This window comes from Schistocerca piceifrons, chromosome 6, assembly GCF_021461385.2.
Source record: "Schistocerca piceifrons isolate TAMUIC-IGC-003096 chromosome 6, iqSchPice1.1, whole genome shotgun sequence".
In the NCBI taxonomy this organism is placed as follows: domain Eukaryota; kingdom Metazoa; phylum Arthropoda; class Insecta; order Orthoptera; family Acrididae; genus Schistocerca; species Schistocerca piceifrons.
The window spans coordinates 81,228,246-81,251,093 of NC_060143.1; the positions used below are offsets into that span (position 1 = coordinate 81,228,246).

General features: G+C 39.1%; 1 protein-coding gene across 1 annotated transcript in view; it reads left to right on the forward strand.

Annotated features, from left to right (window-relative positions):
- LOC124802599 (protein numb) overlaps positions 1-22,355 on the forward strand; it is a 235,952-nt gene extending 213,597 nt beyond the window's left edge. Inside the window, exons 11-12 of the mRNA XM_047263479.1 lie at positions 2,288-2,534; positions 21,262-22,355. Of these exons, the coding sequence (XP_047119435.1) occupies positions 2,288-2,534; positions 21,262-21,529 (515 nt within the window). The 3' untranslated portion in view covers positions 21,530-22,355. The remainder of the gene's footprint in view (positions 1-2,287; positions 2,535-21,261) is intronic.
- The last annotated feature ends 493 nt before the right edge of the window (positions 22,356-22,848 follow it).

Here is a 22,848-nt window from a genome sequence, read left to right on the forward strand (position 1 = left end):
TAGATGGAGAGATGAAATGCATTTGGCTGTCGAGAGCTTTCAGTTGCTATTGTAGCTGAATATTGTCAAATGACTTTTCACAGAACTCAAAGAAATTATGGTCATTTGAAAAGGCTGTTGGTGGCACCAAAGTTAGTGTCCAGTTCTTAGTGAATGAGACAGGAACTGAAATTTAGAGTAGCAAAGCAAAAACTGAAATGCTTAACTCTGTTTTCTAATGTTCCTTTACAAAGGACAACCCAGGAGAATTGTCCCAACTTAATCCTCATACCACTGAAAAGGTGAATGAGTAAAGTATTAGTGTCTGTGGTGTTGAGAAATAGCCAAAACCATTAAAATTGAACAAGCTCCAGATTCTATACTGAATTTTCAGCAGAATTAGCCCATATTCTAACTATAATCTTACCATAGATATCTCGAACAAAAAACTGTGCCCAGTTCTTGCATCACAAAACTACTGTCCAATATCCTTGACATTGATTTGTTGTTGAATCATAGAACGTATTCTGAAGCATAATGAGGTATCTCGAACAGAATGACCTCCTCAGTGCCAACCAGCATATATTTCAAAAACATGGATCATGTGAAACCCAACTTGCACTTTTCTTGCATGACATACTGAAAGCTTGGGATCAAGGCAGTCAGGTAGACAGTATATTTCTTGATTTCTGAACAGCATTTGACTCAGTATCACACCTACACGTATTGTCAAAAGTACAATCATATGGAGTATCAAGTGAAATTTGGAAATTTGTGACTGGATTGATGACTTGCTGTTTGTGGTGTAAATTAATGACCTAGCAGATGATATTGATAGTAAAATCAGGCTTTTTGCTGGTGACGCAGTTATCTAATAATGAAGTACTATTTGAAAAAAACTGTGTAGATATTTAGACAGATCTTGATAAGATTTAAAAGTGGTGCAGAGATTGGTAACTTGCTCTAAATGTTCAGAAATATAAAATTTTGCACTTCTCAAAACCACAAAAACATAGTATCCTATGACTACAATATCAATAAGTCTCAGAATCGTCCAATTCATACAAATACCTGGCTGTAGCACGATGTAGGCATACGAAATTAAATGATCATATAGGTTCAGTTGTGGGTAAAGCATATGGTAGATTTCGGTTTATTGGTAGGATACTGGGGAAGCATTTCTGAAGAAGAGAAATTTGTTAACATTGAGTATAGATTTAGGTGTCAGGAAGTTGTTTCTGAGAGTATTTGTATGGAGTGAAGCTATGTATGGAAGTGAAACATGGACGACATAGTTCGGACAAGAAGAGAATAGAAGCTTTCGAAATGTGGTGTTACAGAAGAATGCTGAAGATTAGATGGGTAGCTCACATAACTAATGAGGAGTTATTGAATAGAATTGGGGAGAAGAGGAGTTTGTGGCACAACTTGACTAGAAGAAGTGCTCGGTTGGTAGGACATGTTCTGAAGCATCAAGGGATCACCAATTTAGTATTGGAGGGCAGTACGGAGGGTAAAATTCGTAGAGGGAGACCAAGAGATGAATACACTAAGCAGATTCAGAAGGATGTAGGCTGCAGTACATACTGGGAGGTGAAGCTGCTTGCACAGGATAGAGTTGCATGGAGAGCTGCATCAAACCAGTCTCAGGACTGAAAACAAAAACAACAACTGGGGAAGTGCCAATCAATCTACAAAAGAGATTGCTTACAAATCACTCGGGCAACTGGTTCTAGAATATTGCTCAGGTGTGTGCAACTTGTACCAGATAGGACTGACGGGGGATATTGAACGTATACAAACAAGGGCAGCACGAATGGTCACAGGTTATTTTTTAATCCATGGGAGAGTGTCATAGAGATCTGAATGAACTGAACTTACAGTCGTAAACTATCCCGGGAAAGCCTACTAACAAGAGTTTCAACAACTGGCTCTAAAGGGTTACTCAAGTGATATAATCTCCTACATATTGCTCACATAGGGATTGTGAGAGAATAAGGTTAGAATAATTACTGTAGGCACAGAGGCATTCAAGCAATTGTTCATACCGCGCACTTGTTCTTCCTGCACTCCATACATGAGTGGAACAGCAAGAAACCCTATTAACCGGTACTATGCAACGTACCCTCTGCCATGCACCTCACTGTAGCTTACAAAGTGTAGATGCAGATGTAGATGTAGTGTATTGCATAACACCATTCATATTCTGTTGTGGATGATGATAAGGAAGAATAATTATTTGTTAAACTGTTGCACTATAGGCAGAACTGGGCAGTAATAGTTTTTGATGTACTGAACATTTACTTAGGTGGGGTGACAATGCAAGCCAACAGCAGCACGGCAATGAGCACGGTGTCATCTGTTGCACCGGCCGTCTTGCCAGCCGTAGCAGCCGTGGCGCTGCCGGCGGCAGCTGCACTCCCTCCCGCAACAGCAGCCACTCACACTGCACCAGTTTCTGTTTCTGCGGCATCTCCGGTGCCGGTCCCAGCTGTGACTGCCTCGCCAGCTGCAGCACCTGCTGTTCCCCCTCGCACGGGCACTCCATCACCGGCGTAAGTAGCAATAAGGGACTATTGGTCGAGCTCTGTAAATAAACTGAACAATTAATTCACTTATGTTTTTGAAATACACTGTTTTTGAACAGCAAATCTTTCCTAAAGCTACACTTGATTGTAAGTTTGTTTGGCAGTTGTTGCTTGTCAGAGAAAGCAGTTTCAAACTGTAGCTGCATATTTCTCAGAATGAAGAAGAAGGAAGTGTTCACTTTTGGTGTCTAATGATCTGTTGTGGAAACAAGTGTGAAAGCTTCCGTGGCCAGTGCCAGCTTGAGTAAAATATCTCTGGGCATTAGGCTATGTTGTACTGAAACTTACTTTGTTTTGGTCATCACTTTTCTGATGGGTTTGATGTGGCCTGACATGACATCCTTTCTTTTACCAAATTGACTTTTCGACTGTCTCTCGCATCAGTCATCTTCAGTGACCAGAATAGTGCAGTTGCAAAGTTTATGTATTTGAGAGCCCAGTACACATAAACAGATTTATAATCTCATCACGAAGCTTACTGCTGCACAAGAGAGTCAGTTCCGGTACATAGTTCCCAGATGAATGTACCATTGTGGTATGTTGTATGTGTCAACTGTTAGCTGTGGCAGCCCAATCAGGGAAGGGGCTAAAGAACGTTATTTGGGTGTGATTGGAGTTTATGGATCTCGGTACGAAAGATCAGTCATAAACAGTCGAGAAAATCAGTAAATTATGAGACAGAATAACTGGCTAGTTACCTTCTGGAGGTGAAATAATTAGTACTGCTAACAGACACACAAAAATGAAAGAGACACAGCATGTTATTTTCAGAACCAATAGTTCCTTCATTGGGGAGGACAGTGTGACCGGTTGGACGACACTGAAAGGAGAGGGTAGGTCACTGGGGTGCTAGGGTGAGAGGCACCCAGCAGCATCTACTCTTTCCCTCACTGCTGGGGCTTAAGCGACCTGCCCTCCCATTTTAACCTTTTCCAACCTGTCCCACTCTCCTCATCAACAAAGGAACTATTAGTTCTGAAAGCAAAGTAGCAAATTACTGTGTCTCTCTCACTTTTTTTTGTTATTATTGGCAGTACTACACACTTGACCTCCTGATGGTAAATAGCAGCCAGAACTTGTGTCTACTAGTAATAACCATGTGACTAAATAGTATCTACTGAAGTGTTTGGCATCGTAGGCACAAATGATGTAGTCATAATAGACAGCACTACGCAACATCCCGTACATCACACATTTCTGTTGAAATTTTTCAAGATAGGCAGTTTACTGACTTCCATGCACTGTTTAACATTGGGGAATTCCTTGTGAAGAGAAATTAAGATCTCATGCCAGGGTGGTTTGACAAGTCTGATAAATAAGCAAGAAGAAAATGTTCGTTTTGTAAATAACTCACCATACTTCTTGACATAGTCTCCTTTGAGTGGTGTACTCTTGGTTGAGTGATCGTGCAGCTTTTTTTGTCCCACGGGAAGATAAGTTCTGTCAGACTGCGCAAAATACTTGGTGACTGAAACTAACACTTCGTCACTTGATGAAAATTTCTTCCCAGCAAGCTAGAGTTTGGGCTAAGTCTGGTGAATAGGGTGGATGAGCAACCAGTTCAGAGCCCAAGTCATGCACTTCTGTCAAAGTTATCACTGATATGTAGAATAGTGCATTATTCTGGTGAAAGAGCACATTTTTGTGTGCCATCATGGTCTTTTTTCAGCCAACGTAAGTTTTAAATGATCAAACAATAAACGTAATAGCATACCTGTCAAGTTTTCTGGTTTTCCCGAAAGATTTCCAGATTTTGGATTAGTTGTCCGGTTTCCTGAGTGAACATCATTTTTTTCCACATTTTCAGCTCCTGGGCTTGTTTCCACCCTCTGCATTTATATTGCATTTAAGTTTTGACCAATAATAGCGAGTGTTTGAAATTCGACTGAAAGTTGACTGATAATATTATCGATAATCCCTTCTCACAGAATATCGCTGCGCTTTTGTCGTTAACTCTGTGTGTTTGAAACACTGCCAGTGAAAGTCATTGAATGTTCTGTCAGTAATCACATCTCACAGATTATCGCTGATTACTCTTTGGGCTTGAACTGCATGTTGGTGGGAAAGCTTTATTCGTGCTTGCTTTTATTCGGTGTTTGCTATGGTTCTGGTATTTGTGCCATTGTGTCATGAATTCTTGTGTGATTTAGTGTTTTCTTGATGAGTTCAACTAAGAAACATCATCAGTCTTTCAGGGATGCATATTCTGCTGAATTTGGGTGTATTATGTGGTCGTGGAAAAGTAAAACATTTGCATTCTGTTCCGTGTGTTCGTGTGATATAAACATCTCTAATGGAGGAAGAACTGAATTAATAAATCATATTAAATCCATTAAACACATCTCTAATACCAAAATGAAGGATAGCGGTAGGAAAATTGTTTCATTTCTTACCACTTCTTGAGCTGACATTGATGTAATAGGAGCAGAGCTGATCTTGATGTAATAAGAGCAGAATGTTTGTTCACTTCATTTTTAAATGAACATAATATTCTGTTAGCTGCTGCTGATCATGCTGGTGCCCTTTTTAAGAAAATGTTCTCTGGTCCAGAAATGTGGTTGACGTTGTACAAAGAGTTCACATATTTTCATAGAAATGGCTATAGATTCAAGAAATAAACTCACTAGTTGCATGCAATGTGAACTATTAACTTTAGCTACAGGTGGGTGCAATGACAGTGATGCTAAGAAATTTTGAGGAAAAGCAGGAAAAGATAGTTACTTCGGTGCTGTCTATCCCGGCCTTGGTGTGTGATTCAACGGGACATAATATTGGGAGTTTGTTAATTTCACAGTTGGAGTATTACAGAATGACAATTGAAAATTGTGTAGCATTCTGTTCAGACAATGCTGCAGTCATGATTGGAATGAGAAATGGGGTTGCTGCTGTTTTAAGGGAAGCACAGCTATATGTCTTTGTGCTCAGTTGCTCATGTCATTTGATTAACTTGGCTGCTGAGAAAGGTGCAAGCAGTTTGCCTGTTAAGACAGATGCACTTTTAGTCAACGTCTTCTATTATTTAGAAGAAAGCTGCGAGGGGAAGGGACTCCTTAAGAAGTTCCAAGAGCTTCATGACAAGGAAACTAGAAGACATTAAAATGTGTCTGCACAAGATGGCTATCTTTAGGAAAGTGTCTGCCGAGACTGCAGCAGCGGGATCCATTAGTTAGGATCTTTAAAGATGAGGTGTGTGTTAGTGCTCAGTGTGCGTCAAGTAGCTTAACATTATTTACAATCCCAAAAGCTGAGCTTGGTGGTTCTAAAGACCATGGAGTGAGAAAGGCTATCGAGTCATCAAAATTGGTGTTGCCTCAAAGAGATTTGCAGCTGCCACAAAATTTTACACTTCTGTTCTGAAGAACATCATCATTCAAACCATTGAAGAAAAACTGTTTGTTTCTCTCTTCAGGCTTAAACAGGGCATACTGTGATTTCCTGTGTACTGTCATTTCTGTATTTGAGAAACTCAATTCTGCACTTCAGAGTGCTTCTCCTCAAATTCATAAACTGTTAGAACTAATGATGAACCTATTGCAGCAGCTTCTTTCCAGGTTTGTTAAACCTAAAGTTATGAAGAGTTCCTTGTTACAGGAAGTTAGGTACTATCTTGTTGAGAATCAGAGAGACAATGATCATCTAGTTATTTGCATTCAGACAATGAATTTGGTGAAGAAACTTAATGATAAAGACAAATCAACATTCTTTGCATCTGTCAGGGCTTACTTCTGCTCTGCATGTGATTATATTATAAACAAATTTCCCCTCAGCGATGAAGTACTGAAGCATGCAAAGGTTGCAGAAGTTTCCAAAATTGAGGATGCCAAGTTTTCTACAGTAGAACATCATTGCTGCCAAGGAAGGGAAGTGAGTCAGCTGAGGACACAGTGAATGTGCTTCAGAGCCAGTTTGTCACTCTGCAGGTTGATGACTCTGCTACTGTTGAGAGCGAGAGCTTGACAGATGATACCACATGGGCTCGCTTGATGAGCATTCGTGGAGCTGATGGTGTTCCTAAATATGATAGGTTATCCGGGCTAGTGCTTTCTGTTTTGTCTCTACTGAACAGCAGTGCTGAGAGTGAGCGTGTGTTCAGCTTGGTGAAGAAGAATCGCAATCACTTCAGGTCCTCCATGTTGATTGAAACTCTGGGATCCATTTCTGTTTTGAAAACAAGAAGCAGTAGTCCATGTTACATGAATACAAGGGTGCTTTGAAAAGTTCTCAGAATGAATAGAAAAAAGGTACTTACATCACTGAAACTTTTTTCACTGATTTGGTAGTCTCCTTGTAGATTAATGCACTTGGTCCAACGATTTTCCAGTGCCTTGGTCCCATCTTGAAAATTAGTTTCCTCCAGGCGTGCACATAGTTGTCAACTCCAGCTATCAATTCTTCATTTGAAGCGAATCTTTGTCAACCTAGAAAAATTTTCAGTTTTGGGAAGATATGGAAGTCTGATAGTGCCATATCAGGTGAATAAGATGGGTGTGGCATCAATTCATACTTCAGTTCATGCAATTTTGCCATGGCGACAGCATATGTGTGCGGGCAATCTGGCAAGTGTGACCAGTTTCACGTACTTTCAATCAGCAATCCTCCATGACCACTTTGTGCATTTTTGCAATGATTTCTGGAGTAGTGACACATCTTGGCTGACCACTGCGTGGATCGTCGTCTAAGCTCTTCCGACAAAATTTAAATTCATTCGGCCACTTGGCAACAGTTGAATATGAAGGAGCAGAGTCCTCCAGTGTATTCTGGAAGTCGGCACGAATGTCCTTTGCTTTCATACCTTTCTTTGTGAAGTACGTAATCACTGCTTGAATCTCTATTTTTTTCCATCTTCACAAATCACTACATGGAAACAACAACAGAGCCATGTCACTGCCATAGCACTCTTCCAGGAGCACTGGAACTTGTTTACAGGCAACAGTCCAATGAATATCACGTGAACAACTCGTTGCTCTAGCGCTGACCTCTCATGGTGATCCCGAGAACTTTTCTAACCACCCTCGTAGTTTTCCTTCAGAATTTCTGAAGAAAATGAAGACAGCTACCCACCTTCATCTCTCCTCTGCAACCTGTGATGGAATATAGCCAGTGCTCTGTGAACTTGAGAAAAATATGTAAATAAGTGTAAATAAATGTTCAGTTTAGTAGTTTTGACAGTGTGGTTCATATAGTGCCTTGCAAGACACATGCAGAAGATCTCATTTTTGTATTGTGTGTGAACTGTTCCCAGTGTTAAGTGACAACAAATGAACACTCGTCAGTGTGTAACTTGCGTGAGTACCTAACTTCAGAGTTTGAAAATAATGATCTTAAGATGTAGCCTACAAGTTATGTGTTAACATTATTTGTAATCTCTTTCTATATAGTCTTGTCTCGCTATGTTTGAACAACTTGTGAAGCATGCACACGATAAATTTTTGCGATTTGGGATCTTCTGGATTTCTGTTTTTGAAAGTTGGCAGGTACGTAATAGTGCCCTGTTACGCTTCTGCCTTTTTCCAGTTACTCTGTGAGGATTATTCCTTGGGGATCCAAAAGAATTCACCAGCCTTTGTCCATTGTTTTGACTACCATTTTGACTCTGGCATTTAATGATGGTTCCAGGTTTCATCAGCATTCAGAAATTGGCACAAAAACACTGTCAGACATTGTGTTGTCAGATGTACTTTTTGTTGACTGTGAGCAGTCATGGCACCCACCTTGCACGCAGCTTCTTCATAGCCAGTTCTCCATGGAGAATATTATGCACTTGCTCAGTTGAGATGGCTATCTCCTGAATTTTTATTTGGCCGTCTTACATTACTATATTATGGATTTTGTCAGTGGTGTCCTTTGTGGTGCCTCATTTGGAAGGTGGAAGCCCACTTCGTCTTTGGTGCATGACCCAACGTGCTTAACTCCATTAATCCAATAGTATATGGTCTCCAATGATGGTGCAGAATCCAGGTGAACTTTATCCAATTCTGTTTTGATTTGTGGCAGTCCAACCCTTCAAATGAAAATGTTTAATAATTGCACAAAACTCTGTTTTCTCTATTTTCACTCGCAGTCGACATCCTGACCAATCGAAAGTTCAGATGGCTGTCAACAATGAGCTGCGTGCTGTAGGCCTACATTGTTAAAGTTCTTTATATGATCCTTGGAATAATCAAGCCCAATAGAAATGTTTCATTCTTCCATGGAAATTTACCAGACTTATCAAACCACTCTCGTATATATATTTAATGACAATAAAATGCCTGTAGTAAAATAGTCAATTCATTGATATGTGAGTACGCAAGTGTCAGCTGAAGTTGAAATTTTACCAGCTGCTTACTTCAGGTAATAGGTGATAACTTGCTACTCAATATTATGACATGGCTGTTGTAATCTGATGTAGAGATTACTTTGTTAACTTGACTGACTTTGTTTACTTGACGTGAAACACTAATCGTCCGCCGGCCGCGGTGGTCTCGCGGTTCTAGGTGCTCAGTCCGGAACCGCGCGACTGCTACGGTCGCGGGTTCGAATGCTGCTTCGGGCATGGACGTGTGTGATGTCCTTAGGTTAGTTAGGTTTAAGTAGTTCTAAGTTCTAGGGGACTGATGACCACAGCTGTTAAGTCCCATAGCGCTCAGAGCCATTTGAACCATTTGATTTGAACTAATCGTCCTGAGTTTTTAGAGAGTTCTGTCCATTGACAGAATTGTTTTACACACTGAGCCTTTGGTAAGACTCCTTGTCCTAGTTTTATGTTATGAAACACTTTGAAAACTGCAGAATAATTTGTATTTTATTTAGTTTTTATTACCATGAAATGGAATTGTTTTTATTTTACTGAATTGATAGAGCTTTTACCCAGATTTTAACACATACTAAGCATTAATGATTTCTTCAGCTATTTGAGTGACAAGACATGGTATACATTTGAAAATTACTTAAAAGCAGCTTTAGTTGTGCTCTATTCATTAAACTACATAATTTGTGTTATTGTATTGAAAGGAAATTTCAGTTGATAAAACTATGAAATAGTGATACTGAATCACTGGCCAGTACGTACTTTTATGAGGCAAGACATGCAAGTAGGTTACGTTACGCTTGTTCGCCCACTGCTTGAATACTGCTCAGCAGTGTGGGATCCGTACCAGATAGGGTTGATAGAAGAGATAGAGAAGATCCAACGGAGAGCAGTGCACTTCGTTACAGGATCATTTGGTAATCGCGAAAGCGTTACGGAGATGATAGATAAACTCCAGTGGAAGACTCTGCAGGAGAGACGCTCAGTAGCCCGGTACGGGCTTTTGTTAAAGTTTCAAGAACATACCTTCGCCGAAGAGTCAAGCAGTATATTGCTCCCTCCTACGTATATCTCGCGAAGAGACCGTGAGGATAAAATCAGAGAGATTAGAGCCCACACAGATGGCCGCGAGTGTAGAAATGTATAACCCTAAGACGAGAAAAAGTTACAGTTATGTACTAAAAAAGGGAGTGTGCGAGAATTGTAACGTCGAAATAACAAATTTAAGAGAACGAGTTTCAGGTCTACAATTCTTAGTCAACACTTTAAGAAGCGAAATCACCACACTCAAGAATGAAAATCGGGAACTACGGTTGAAGAACAAATCATCCGAAGTGGCACCTGACGATAGGCACAAATCGTCCGAGTGGACAGAAGTGAGACACAAAGGTAGGACTTTAGCTGGAAAAATGAAAACGAACTTTGCAACAGCAGTTACATTTACGGATAAAAACAAATACGATGTTCTGCAGTCCAGTGATGGAGTTAAAGACAGTGTAAATTATCCAGACCATTCAAAAGACAATGCGTTGAAAACGAATGGTCACTCTGGGAAGAATGTTGATAAACGGGAAACAACAGGTAAAAAGAACAGTGTGCTTTTTCTAACAGATAGCCATGGCAGGAATTTATCAAATATGTTTCCAGAAATAAATCAAGACTTAGCAGTGACCAGTGTTGTTAAACCTGGAGCGGGAACTAAACACGTTTTAGACGCTTGCATTCAAACAAAATCCACGCAATAAAATGACTTTGTCGTTTGCATAACGGGATCAAATGATGTTGCGAAAAATGAAGCAGATGTCTGCGTAAAAGTGCTTCAGAACTTTCTAGAAAAAAATAAATCAAGGAATACAGTTGTTGCTACAGTGCCTCATAGGCACGATCTAATCTATAGTTCGTGCGTTAATAAAGAAATTCGAAGAACGAATATTAAAATAAAGAAACTGTGCTCTGAATACGCAAATTGTGCTGTGGTCGATATAAGTAAACTTAAGCGTAACCTTCACGCCAGACACGGGCGCCACCTAAATTATGAAGGGAGAAAGTTTGTGTGCGATCGTGTCAATGAAATAATCAAAGAAAGACTCACACGGAATAAAACGATCTACGAAAGTAGCGGTTTGAGTAATACCTGGAATGTACGTCATTTTTTAGTATAAAAGTCTGTGAATCGGCGGGTAATAAACCTCCTATACTTGAACTAGGTGCTAAAAGCGACATTCGAATGAGAGAGTGTTCTCAGACAATAAACAATAAAGATAAATCTGTTACTGTGATGCAAACGAACATTCGCTGCATTAGGAACAAAGTATTACAATTAGAACATTTGTGCAGTATTGAAAACGTTGATGATGTTTGTATCTCAGAACATTGGCTGACAGACGATCAAGTACAATATTTTGTTCCTCAGGGGTATGCTGTTGGAGACATTATGTGTAGAAGTGAAAGAAAGAATGGAGGTGCCCTAATATTTGTTAAAGATAGTATAATGTTTACTAAAATATATGTTAGCTCTTACTGTGCAGAACTAGATGGAGAATTTAGCTGTATAAGACTAAACGTAGAGAATACCATAATTGTTAGCTTATATAGATCACCAGGAGGAGATGTAAATACATTTTTTCTAAAGATTTGAGCTGCTTATGGGGAAAATACTAAAATCTAACATAAAACTAATTATCTGTGGCGATTTCAACATTGAAATGGCCAACTGTGATGAACATGTTACTAGAACGTTTTTTAATATCTTAAGATCACTAAATTTACAATGTACAAATTACACACCAACACGGGATAAGGCGTGCTTAGATAATATTATAGTAAATTTTTCTAGAGATATGTACGACGTCAGACTTGCCAGTGGAGCCCTAGCTGATCATGAACCATTGATTTTAACAGTCTCCTGTGATCAGTTGCCTAAATCAGACAAATCGGTCAGAATCAAGTCTAATGCCACATGGGTAAGAGGGCAGAAAGATGAATATATTAATTTATTTATTGACAGAATATCTTATGTTAACTGGGACTTTGTATACAACACACAACCTGGAAAGGGTGCTGGTGAAATGGTGTTTAACAAATTCCTGGAAATACTCATAGAGTTATGGTACTCCTGCTCACCATTAATCAAAAGTAGCCCTAAACATAAACAGAAAAACAAACAGCTAAAATGGTATACAGATGAGCTAGCTCTCACTAGGGAGGAGATGCTCAGACTGTACAGAATATATAAAAATTCTTGTAAACAAGGACCTGAGCTAGATAATACTTCTTATAGAGCTTATCTAAAATGTAAAAAAATCTACAAAGACAAACTGTCCTTGGCCAAAAAACAAGCATGTGAACATTACATTGAAAGTGCTCCCAACAAATGTAAAGCAGCATGGGATATCATCAACCAATATAATTCACAAACCCATACACAAGATGCAATGCTGGTCCCAGAAGAAGTAAATAATTACTTCCTAACCTCAGTGAGTGAGCTGAAAAACAAAATCAAGCAAAATGGCACTTGTGCACTAGATCATCTTTGTGCTGTGCCCCATAGTATGTATACTTTCCACTGGAATGTTGTCACCCCAGAGGATATTGTAAAAGCTGTGGCAAGGTTCACCAACTCCAAAAGCATGGACTGTTATTGGTTTTCTAATTATCTAATGAAAAAAATAATACACCTTATCTGTCAACCTCTTTCTTTTATTTTTAATATGTGTTAAGAATCTGGAGTTTTCCCAGATGCACTCAAAACTGCTAAAGTAATACCGGTCTTTAAAAAGGGAGATAAGCATCTGCCCCAAAACTATCGACCAGTTTCTATTGTCCCAATTTTTTCTAAAGTTTTTGAATATGTAATGTACAGTCAACTAAATAACTATTTTGATAAGCATGATCTCCTCTCCAACAGACAATTTGCGTATCAGCATGGTAAAAACACCACTACTGCTGTCACTGAAGTTGTTAACCAGGTGTTAACTGCATTCGAAAATAAGGATCTAGTGTCAGTCGTACTGTGCGATCTTAGCAAAGCCTTCGACTGCATACCATCTAACACCCTACTTGCAAAACTGGAATTTTATGGCATACACAAACCATCTTTGGATGTAATCGAATCATACTTACGTAACAGGAGACAGTATGTATCAATTAAAAATAGATGCTCCTCACTGAAGGAAGTTCGGACTGGAGTGCCTCAGGGCTCGGTCCTAGGTCCTTTTCTGTTTATCATTGCAATTAATGACTTACCTTACCATGTAGGAGCAAATTCAGTTGTGTGTTATGCAGATGATACAACGTTGCTCAATACACACCATGACACAACAGAACTGCATCAGGCAACACAGGAAAAACTAGAACTAGTAATGGATTGGTTTTCTTCTAATGAACTCTTGTGTAATCCTGATAAAACACAAGAGCTAATTCTGGGTTTAACTACAGCTGTTGAAAGCAAATCAATAAAATTATTAGGATTCCACATTGACTCAAAATTAAACTGGGAGGAACACATTAGCCATATCTGCAAGAGAATAGCAAGAGTGTGTTATCTCATCTGGAGACTGACAGATATAGTCACTGATGAGTATCTAAAGGTGGTATATTTTGGCCTCTTTCAGTCACACATTTCCTACGGCATATTGTTATGGGGACATTCTTGCTTTGTCAGTGAAATTCTGAAAATTCAAAAAAAAGTGATCAGAATAATAAGCAAAGCTAAGCCCAAGGAACACTGCCATCCCCTCTTTATCAAGCACATGATATTAACTGTGGTGAATCTATACATCTACACAGCCCTGCTTTATGTCAAAAGCAACTTAAATGAGTTCGAGACCAGAGAGAACATACATCCCCACAACACCAGAGGCAAACTGGACTTTGACATACCAAGACACAGACTCACAAAGACTGCAAACTCACACAAAATAATGAGTTTAAAACTCTTCAATAAACTTCCAGCATCTGCTCGGTCACTGACCAATAATATTTTCAAACGTAAGGTTTATGACTGGCTTCTCAAACACCCATTTTATAAGATAACAGAATATTTTGAAATAAGCATTGACATTAGTATATAAGAATATTCCTAAAAGAAAAGGAATTAAATTGTAAAAACTTTACTGTAAAGTTGTTGTTAATTGTATATTTAATGTTCAGACCTATTCCGCTGTAAGTGGTCAATGGTGAATAAACTGAATACCAACAGTCCTTCTTTCCACAAACAATACGAGACTGGAATAGAAGGGAGAACCAATAGAAGTACTCAGGGTACCCTCCGCCACACACCGTCGGGTGAATTGCGGAGTATGGATGTAGATGTAGATGTACTATTTCAGATGAACATTGTCATCACAAATGTGCCAGTGTGACATGATTTACCACTGTGGTCATGTGTAAACAAAGAGATTCGACACTACAATTCCGAGCTAAAGATAACTGTGTGATAAATTTAGCCATGTACATTTGATAGACTTAAGTAAGATGGGTCGTGATGAACACACAAAACACAGATTCCACTTAAACAGGAAAGGGAAGGCCAAGCTAGTTTCCCACATAAGCAAACTGTGTGAGAAAGACAGTGTGGAGAAAGCTCCAATTGCTCTGGGCTACAACCACGAGACTTTTTTAGAATAGAGGACGACAATAATAGTTTTCAGGGATGTATTTCGGATATGACTGAGTCATGTTCAAGCAAAGAAAAGTCAGGCTGTGAAATAAGTGATCAGTCATTGTAGGACAGTTCTAAAAAACCAGTGTATGCAAAATGTCGTAAAAAGTGTAACTTAAACTTTTGTATCCCGACTGGAAGGTGGCGTGTGGGTCTGCTCCTGAAAACTGAAAGGTTGGTCGAATGAAGTAAGCGAGTAGGTGAGGTAGAACTCTCGGCGCTACAGTGTGAACTAAAATCGCCTTTACTTAACTTCGCATACAAGTAGTGGTTTGCCCACTGTGAAATAGAAACAATGTTGCTAGGTCGTCTCCTAGGAATCAAATGGGTAGAATCTGCAGCAGCACTCGTAGAGATGAACAGCGCCTGCTAGAGGGCACTGTCATCGGTGTCTCGTAGTTCCAACTTATGAACTTGCACCTACGCCGTGGCATCGTTGCTATCAATACCACACAAACAATTTTGATTCGTGAAAGATAGTAAATAAACAAGAAGGGATAACACCCTTAAAGGTAATGCACGTAAGTGTGCAATATGTCGGAAACAAACTAGACATACTACAAATATTCATAGAGGAACACTTGTCACATGTACTAGTAATGACGGAACATGGTCTAAAATGCAGTGAAATAATATATTATAGATTAGAAGGTTACGTACTAGCAAATAGTTATTGTAGGCAAAACCATAAAGGTGGTGGTGCGGCAGTTTATGTTAATAAGGATATAGAAGGTAAAAAAATTTCCTTTCTTGAACACCACACCAAAGAAGGATCAATTGAAATGGCAGGTATTGTACTCCACAGTAACGATCTTAAGTTACCAAAGCATAAAGTGATTGGCGTGTATAGGCCACCAAATGCTGATATAATGCTGTTAATGGATAAACTTACTAGTGTTGTTGGTCAGGCCAGTTCTAATGACCTTACCATATTAGGTGGGTTTAATATAGATGCAAACTCAAATAGTATAGTAAACTGTGAACTCAGTGATGTACTGACCTAATACAATCTTGTAAATATAGTGAACTCTGCCACCAGAGTAACAGACACATGTTCCACTAGAGTAGATTAGGCCATAATCAACAAAGATGTTATAGATAAGGTAAATTACAGTAACTTAGATTTTCTTTATTCTGACCAATTGTGTCAGGCAATAGAATACATAAATTCAGTCGTGCCTAAAATAACAAAAATTGTGCTACAGAAATGAATGCTGAATACCTCTTAAAGACAAACTAGCAAATGAGAAATGGGATTCTGTGTACCAGGTAAATGGGATGAATTCTACTCAACCCTACTGCATCATTATGAATATAGTTGTCCTTCAGAGAAATCCAGAAGGTAGTTAAACACTGTCAAAATGGAAGTCATCCTGGACTAAAACTCCCACCAAATCTGATTAGGCTCAGGCAGCAAGTACATGATCTAAACCAGCTTTATAAAGCTACTACTATGCAGGTTTTCAAGGAAAAATAGAATAGGGCCAAGCAAACTTTTAAAACTGAAATTGTTAACCTAAGGAGACAGATTAACAGCAAAACAATAGAACAGTTTGACAACATAACCAAAGTATCTTGGAAGCTGATTGACAAATACCGGAAAGGTCCCAACAAGAACATGGAACCACTCGGCGTAAGACATGATGGTAACATTATAAAAAACCCAGATACTGTATGTAATATTTTTAATAACTACTACATTTCTGGCAAACAATCAACCCATATTATAGATTCACAGGTAGAGACCCGATGCCATGTGACCCAGGGTACCGAATTTGAATTTGTGGAAGTGAATGAGCAGGAGGTTCGCAGGGCAATATACATGCTAAAGAAAAAAAAATTCATCTGGATGGGATGGTGTATCCAGTGCTATAATTAAAGTGTGCTTAAAAGAAATCTCTAAACCTCTTACTCACCTGATTAATTGCAGCACTTGAGAAACCACGTATCCAACAGTTCAAAAAATGAGTGTAGTGAAACCAGTGTATAAAAAGGGAAGTAAGGAAGATGTCTCCAACTATAGTCCAATATCATTAATTCTCACTTTTAGTAAGATATTCGAAAGCATTATCCTTTGTCAGCTAAGTGCCTTTTTCACAAAACATAAACTGCTTGTAGATTCGCAACATGGCTTCAGAAAAGACCTAAGTACAACACAGCAGTTACACAGTTCATCCATGAAGTTTACTGTCTGTTGGACTGTAAGATGCAGACTGCAGGTATATTTTTGGACCTGACAAGAGCATTTGATACGGTAAACCATCGGGTACTTCTTAAAAAGCTCAAATCTTACAGTATTAGGGATCAAGCCATGAATCTTCTAACCACATACCTGCTGAATTGTAAGCAAGGCACTAAATTGTCATACAAACTAGATAATAAAATCTTGAACTCCCAGTCCACGAGTGAACCTGTATTACAAGGTGTACCACAGGGCTCAATCCTTGGACCGTTTCTCTTCCTTATATATATTAATGACATTGCACAACCCATTAACTCCCATATTGTAAGCTATATAGATGACACGCCAATCTTATTATATGGAAGTGAATCTAATGAGCTAGAATCTCGTGCTGCTAGTGATGGAATAGAAGTAACAAAATACTTCAATGACCAGGGACTCAAGGTGAATGTCACCAAATCTCAACTACTGACATTTAAAACAGGCAGTTCTCACCACAACAATATGAATAGTGTGTGTAATATCTCTGCAACAGGAAATGGTAACTGTAAATTCCTAGGTGTGTATGTTGATGAAAATTTGCGGTGGACATACCACATTAATTATGTATACAGAAAAGTCAGTAGTGCCTTATATTTCCTCAGCCAGCTCGCAAAGATAGTTCCTAGCCAAGCACCGAAATTGGTGTATTATGGGACACTTTACCCCTTTTTCAGTTACGGAATTGAACTCTGGGGCTGTGCAGCTGATGTACATTTAAAAAGACTACTACTACAGAAAAGAGCAATAAGACATATACATGGGATGGGGCATAGAGATTCATGTCGTGAAGTGTTTGTGCAGCACAAATATCTGACAATATATTCTCTGTACATCTTCAATATAGTTGTATTTTTTATATGTCAACCAACAGAAGCTATCAAGGGCAGTGATGTACATGATCACAACACTAGAACAAAGTGTAACTATTTCCGTAGCAGAACAATGTTAAAAATGACTGACAGAAGTCCATATATAAATGGTTTGATTGGTTATAACGAGCTACCAAACGCTCTAAGAACGTACACAGGAAATGTTTTTAAAACAAAATTAAAATCGTTTCTAATAGAAAAATGTTTATATTCTTTCAACAAATTTTAAGATAGTGATTGTAACATGAGGTATTAGCGTATCAGTTGTAATGTGATAAATGTAAACAATAGACATAACAAGCAACAGCTACAGAATAGAGTGTATTTTATAAGTGTAAATATAACCATAGTGTTAAGTCTGATGTTTGCAAAAGCCATCATTATGATGGCTCCACACAAAGAAAATGTAAATAAATAAATAAATAAATACTGATGATAATAGGTGTGGTGTTTTCGTATATGTTTGTTGGCAGTACTGATATTTCACCTCCTAAAGGCAAGTACTGGCCAGAGATTCTGTTTCATCATTTTATAGAATGTTTTATTATATTTTATTTATTTTCTTTCAAATACTGAGCTTAAAAAAGAGAGAGACTAGGTACTTGGCAAGAGATATTTTTCTGGATTCATTGCTTTGTTTTGACAATGATAAGTATGTGTGAGACAACTGGGTACAATATAACATGATATGTTTACCTACTTAGAAGACGCGCTCATTGTAGTTAGACATTCACATAGGTTTGCAAATTGTTTGCACTAAAAAGTCGTCCTTTTCATGTCCATTCTTAGTTTAAACTATTTTTGCTCCAGTTATGTTGCATAATAAAAAGATTGACTAAAGGTGTGCGTAGGACACCCCTATTCAGAAGTATCATTGGTTGAACAGAATGCCTCTCATGTATATATTATAACTGCATTTCCTTCTGCCACTTTGCATTGGTGTTTAACCCTTTCTTGGCGAAGGGCATACGTTTATGCCCAGCAGGTGGAACGACGATATTACAGAAAGGATAGATTGCTACTCACCACGTGGAAGAGATGACGAGTCATGACAGATACACAGAGAGACTGCCATACATAGAGCTTTTGGCCAAAAGGCATCCTTTTGCTGTAGAAAACACACGTACGTTCATGTAAGCACAACTCTTGCACATGATCACTGTCTCTGGCCACAGAGACTGGACTCGGCAGGTTGAAACAGTGATTATGTGTGCGTGAGTTGTGCTTGCATGAATGTGTGTGTGTTTTCCACTGTAGTATGAGGTCTTTTCACCAAAAGCTCCATGTATAGCAGCCTTTTGTGTGCCTGTCTGCAACTCAGCATCTCCTATGTGTAGCGAGTAGCAATCTATCATTTTCATGATATTGTAACTATTCAAGCCTGGATTTTCCACTTTTTGATTTTCCACTGCTTGATTTTACCCAATGGCAAATAGATATGATAATGCTTGTTGTAGCTTGGACAGTAGTCCCACCTGTGGGGAGCCCGGCCGCCTGGTGCAAGTCTTTTTATTTGACACCATTTCGGCAAGTCACGTGTCAGTGAGGATGGCGTGATGGTGAAGACAGCACAATACTCAGTCAATGAGCAGAGAAAAGCTCTGACCCAATCAGGAATCAAACCCGGGTCCCAAGTATGCTCTTGTTTATAAAAGCTCTATAGCTTTTACCTGCCCGTTTCCTTTCTGCTTATCAGTCGATCGAATAGATACAATTTGATTTCCTAATGTACACAAGACAAGCGTTCGCCCCCCCCCCCCCCTCTCTCTCTCTCTCTCTCTCTCTCTCTCTCTCTCTCTCTCTCTCTCTCTCTCTCTCTCTCTCTCTCGGGGACACTTGTAGTCCCTCAGCAGCACTGAAAGCCACATGGAACAGGTAACAGCACACATGGCCCAGTAACTGTAATTGGACTTCCTAATTTAAAAAGTACGCATGATACAAAAGTATATAATGTGAAAGGGTATGTATTAGCCTACCAGTTTCTCAGCAACACTTGCTGCCATGGGGCGCACAGAATGGTGAGAGATTTTGGCGTCTACCATAGGAGCTGTTCACTTTAAAACTTTATATATTGGAACGTGTTTGATATTAATGAGATTTTTGTAGGTCACACACACACACACACACACACACACACACACACACACACACATATTCATTCATTCATTCATTCATTTTGGTAGTGTAAATCTCAAGTTACAGGATTTGTCAGTCACAAATAAGAAAGCTCATACCATTTTTCTAAACTAATTTTTCCCAGCCAACGATGAGATTATAACAGAAAGGATTAGTTTTGACATTCTCTTTCATGGTTATCAAAAACTGCTATCACAGTCGCTGTTCAGTTCAATACTGATTTTATAAACAATATGATTGAAGAGTAGTTTTTTGCGTGTTGGAATGTGTGATCAGCTGACAGTGGACATAGCCTGCAACAATTGCAAGACTGAGCCCACCGTGTGCTGCTGTGACAGACAGTATCTTTGCCCCCCTTCAGCAGGTCATGTAAGTAGGACACTTGGCCCTTGCAGCTACAAAAGTGTTAACATCTCCATTAGCAATGGAGTGTTCCCAGTAGGTGTCAGGAGTTGTACAGTGTGTTATTAATATTTTTGCATAAGATTTAAGATACACATTCCACGTGGGAAAAATTATATATAAAAACAAAGATGAGGTGACTTACCGAACAAAAGCGCTGGCAGGTCGATAGACACACAAACAAACACAAACATACACACAAAATTCAAGCTTTCGCAACAAACTGTTGCCTCATCAGGAAAGAGGGAAGGAGAGGGGAAGACGAAAGGAAGTGGGTTTTAAGGGAGAGGGTAAGGAGTCATTCCAATCCCGGGAGTGGAAAGACTTACCTTAGGGGCAAAAAAGGACAGGTATACACTCGCACACACGCACATATCCGGGTGTGGATGGATATGTGCGTGTGTGCGAGTGTATACCTGTCCTTTTTTCCCCCTAAGGTAAGTCTTTCCGCTCCCGGGATTGGAATGACTCCTTACCCTCTCCCTTAAAACCCACTTCCTTTCGTCTTCCCCTCTCCTTCCCTCTTTCCTGATGAGGCAACAGTTTGTTGCGAAAGCTTGAATTTTGTGTGTTTGTTTGTGTGTCTATCGACCTGCCAGCGCTTTTGTTCGGTAAGTCACCTCATCTTTGTTTTTATATATAATTTAAGATACACACCTGCACAACATAGTCATACTCACCTGTAGACTTGATATTTAATTTTCATAGTTATATGAACAATTTAAAAGAATACTGCAGGAGAACTTGGATCAAAAGGGTTACTGGCATATTCTGTGTGTGCGTATGAATCTCTGACCATATCTCTGCAACTAGATTTCACAGACTTTACACCACAGCTTAGACAGATAACTATACTTGTCAACTTCAGTAGTTTTCTCTTTAAAATGACTGTCTGCTGTATATTTCCCAGAAGCCATTTATAGGCACCATAAAACTAAAATCTGAATACAAATGGAAACTGAGGCTAAAAATTCTTTGAATATTCATCATATACATGTAATGAATTAAAAAAGAAACCATTTCAAAGTAGGCTATGGCTTAAATGCATTCATTTGAAGCTTTTCAGTGTCAAGTGATTAGCATTTATTTGCATGCTCTGCTTCGTATTGCAGCAGGCAGCCGGTGGCACTGCCTGTGAAAGCTCCGGCCAGTGGTCTCCCACAACCAGATCAGTGGCTCGGTGCCGTAGTGGAAGCAGTGGCCCCATCGACACCTCCGCGGCGCGCTCCACCCCTCCAGCACCTGCGCGCCCACTCTCTGGGTTCGGCTGATGTCTTCTCTTCTGGCACACGTCGAGATCCATTTGATGCCGAATGGGCAGCTCCACCATCTGCGACACGGGAGCATCGAGCCACAAATCCGTTTGCTGTGCAGCTATAATTGTGGACATATTTTGCAGACTTCCCTGGTTGCTGCTTTGTGTGATAACTATTTTGGATGTTGCTACATAACCTTCCCCAGTCAAGTGACAGTCTGAGTTCAAAATTCAGTATATAGTTACAGGCATTGTACTAGAGGACATTTTATTAATATGACTCCTCCTCCACCATTTTCTGACCCTCCCCCCTTTTTTCCCTGAATGACAGATAACAAGAATACTATTATCTCCTTTGAAAAGCCTTAGATTTTATTTTATTTAATTCTTTCGTTATACTGTGTCAGGCAAGTGAAGAAAAAATGTGAAGAATTTTTTGTGTACTTTGTTGCTTTTTGTTTAACGTCATCTTATTTAATGCCCCACAATTTCATGTTATTGATGTTATAGTGTTCACTTTTGTGTTGTCATGCCCAAGTACGCCTCACCCATAAATCTCAGTTGATGGAATCCAGTTCGTGATATATCTGTTTGTATTAGAGGTAAAATAGTTTTTATAGCTGACGCGGTGTACCAGTGTCGTAACATAAAAGCACACTACTTTTTTTCCTGTCTGTAAATCAGAATAACTTGGTTGAAGGTTCTCAAGTATGACTGTTATCAGAAATTCTGTAAGATGACAAACATTGTGATGTAGTATTTATTCCTTAAAAAGGCTGTGTTTTTTGCTTTGCAGTAGAATTCAGGGCCTGCTCTTAGTTTTATGGGAGATGTTCATTTGTCCGTGTTGTAATCATGCTTAGTATCCAGTTGACAGACTGAGGAAAGGTGTGGGGTTTCATACGGAGTGACTTCACAACTAGGTTTTTTTTTTTTTTTTTTTTTTTTTTTTTTTTTTTTTTTTTTTTTTTTTTCTCTCTCTCCATAGTTTGTGCATGGTAGTGTGTGAAGGTCAATGGGAGGGACAAAGTGCTCTTCAGAAAAATTTCAATATGGTGGTCTCACAGTCACCCGCTATGAAATAGTGACTGAAATATGTTTCTTCCATTAATGCCACTTAATTCCATGATGTATCAAGTGAAAAAGTTTGGGTAATTATTGACATTATGAATTTGTCCCATTTTTCAGTTGCTTGCTGTATGTTAATGAAAGAATGTTATCTGTGAGGCTGGTAATAAGGATTTGAAATAGGGAGGACACAGTACTGTTACTTGAAGTACTATTCATGTTTCTGAAAAGTTATTGACATGATATGTCAAATTGTTGCCAGTTTTTGCCTCCTGACCACTGCTGGTGCTGCTATTTTTTTCTGACTGAATTGTATGAAAGGTCTTAACTGGTGCTTATGGTACTGATTCTTCTGTTTAGAAGCCTGTTTTTCATA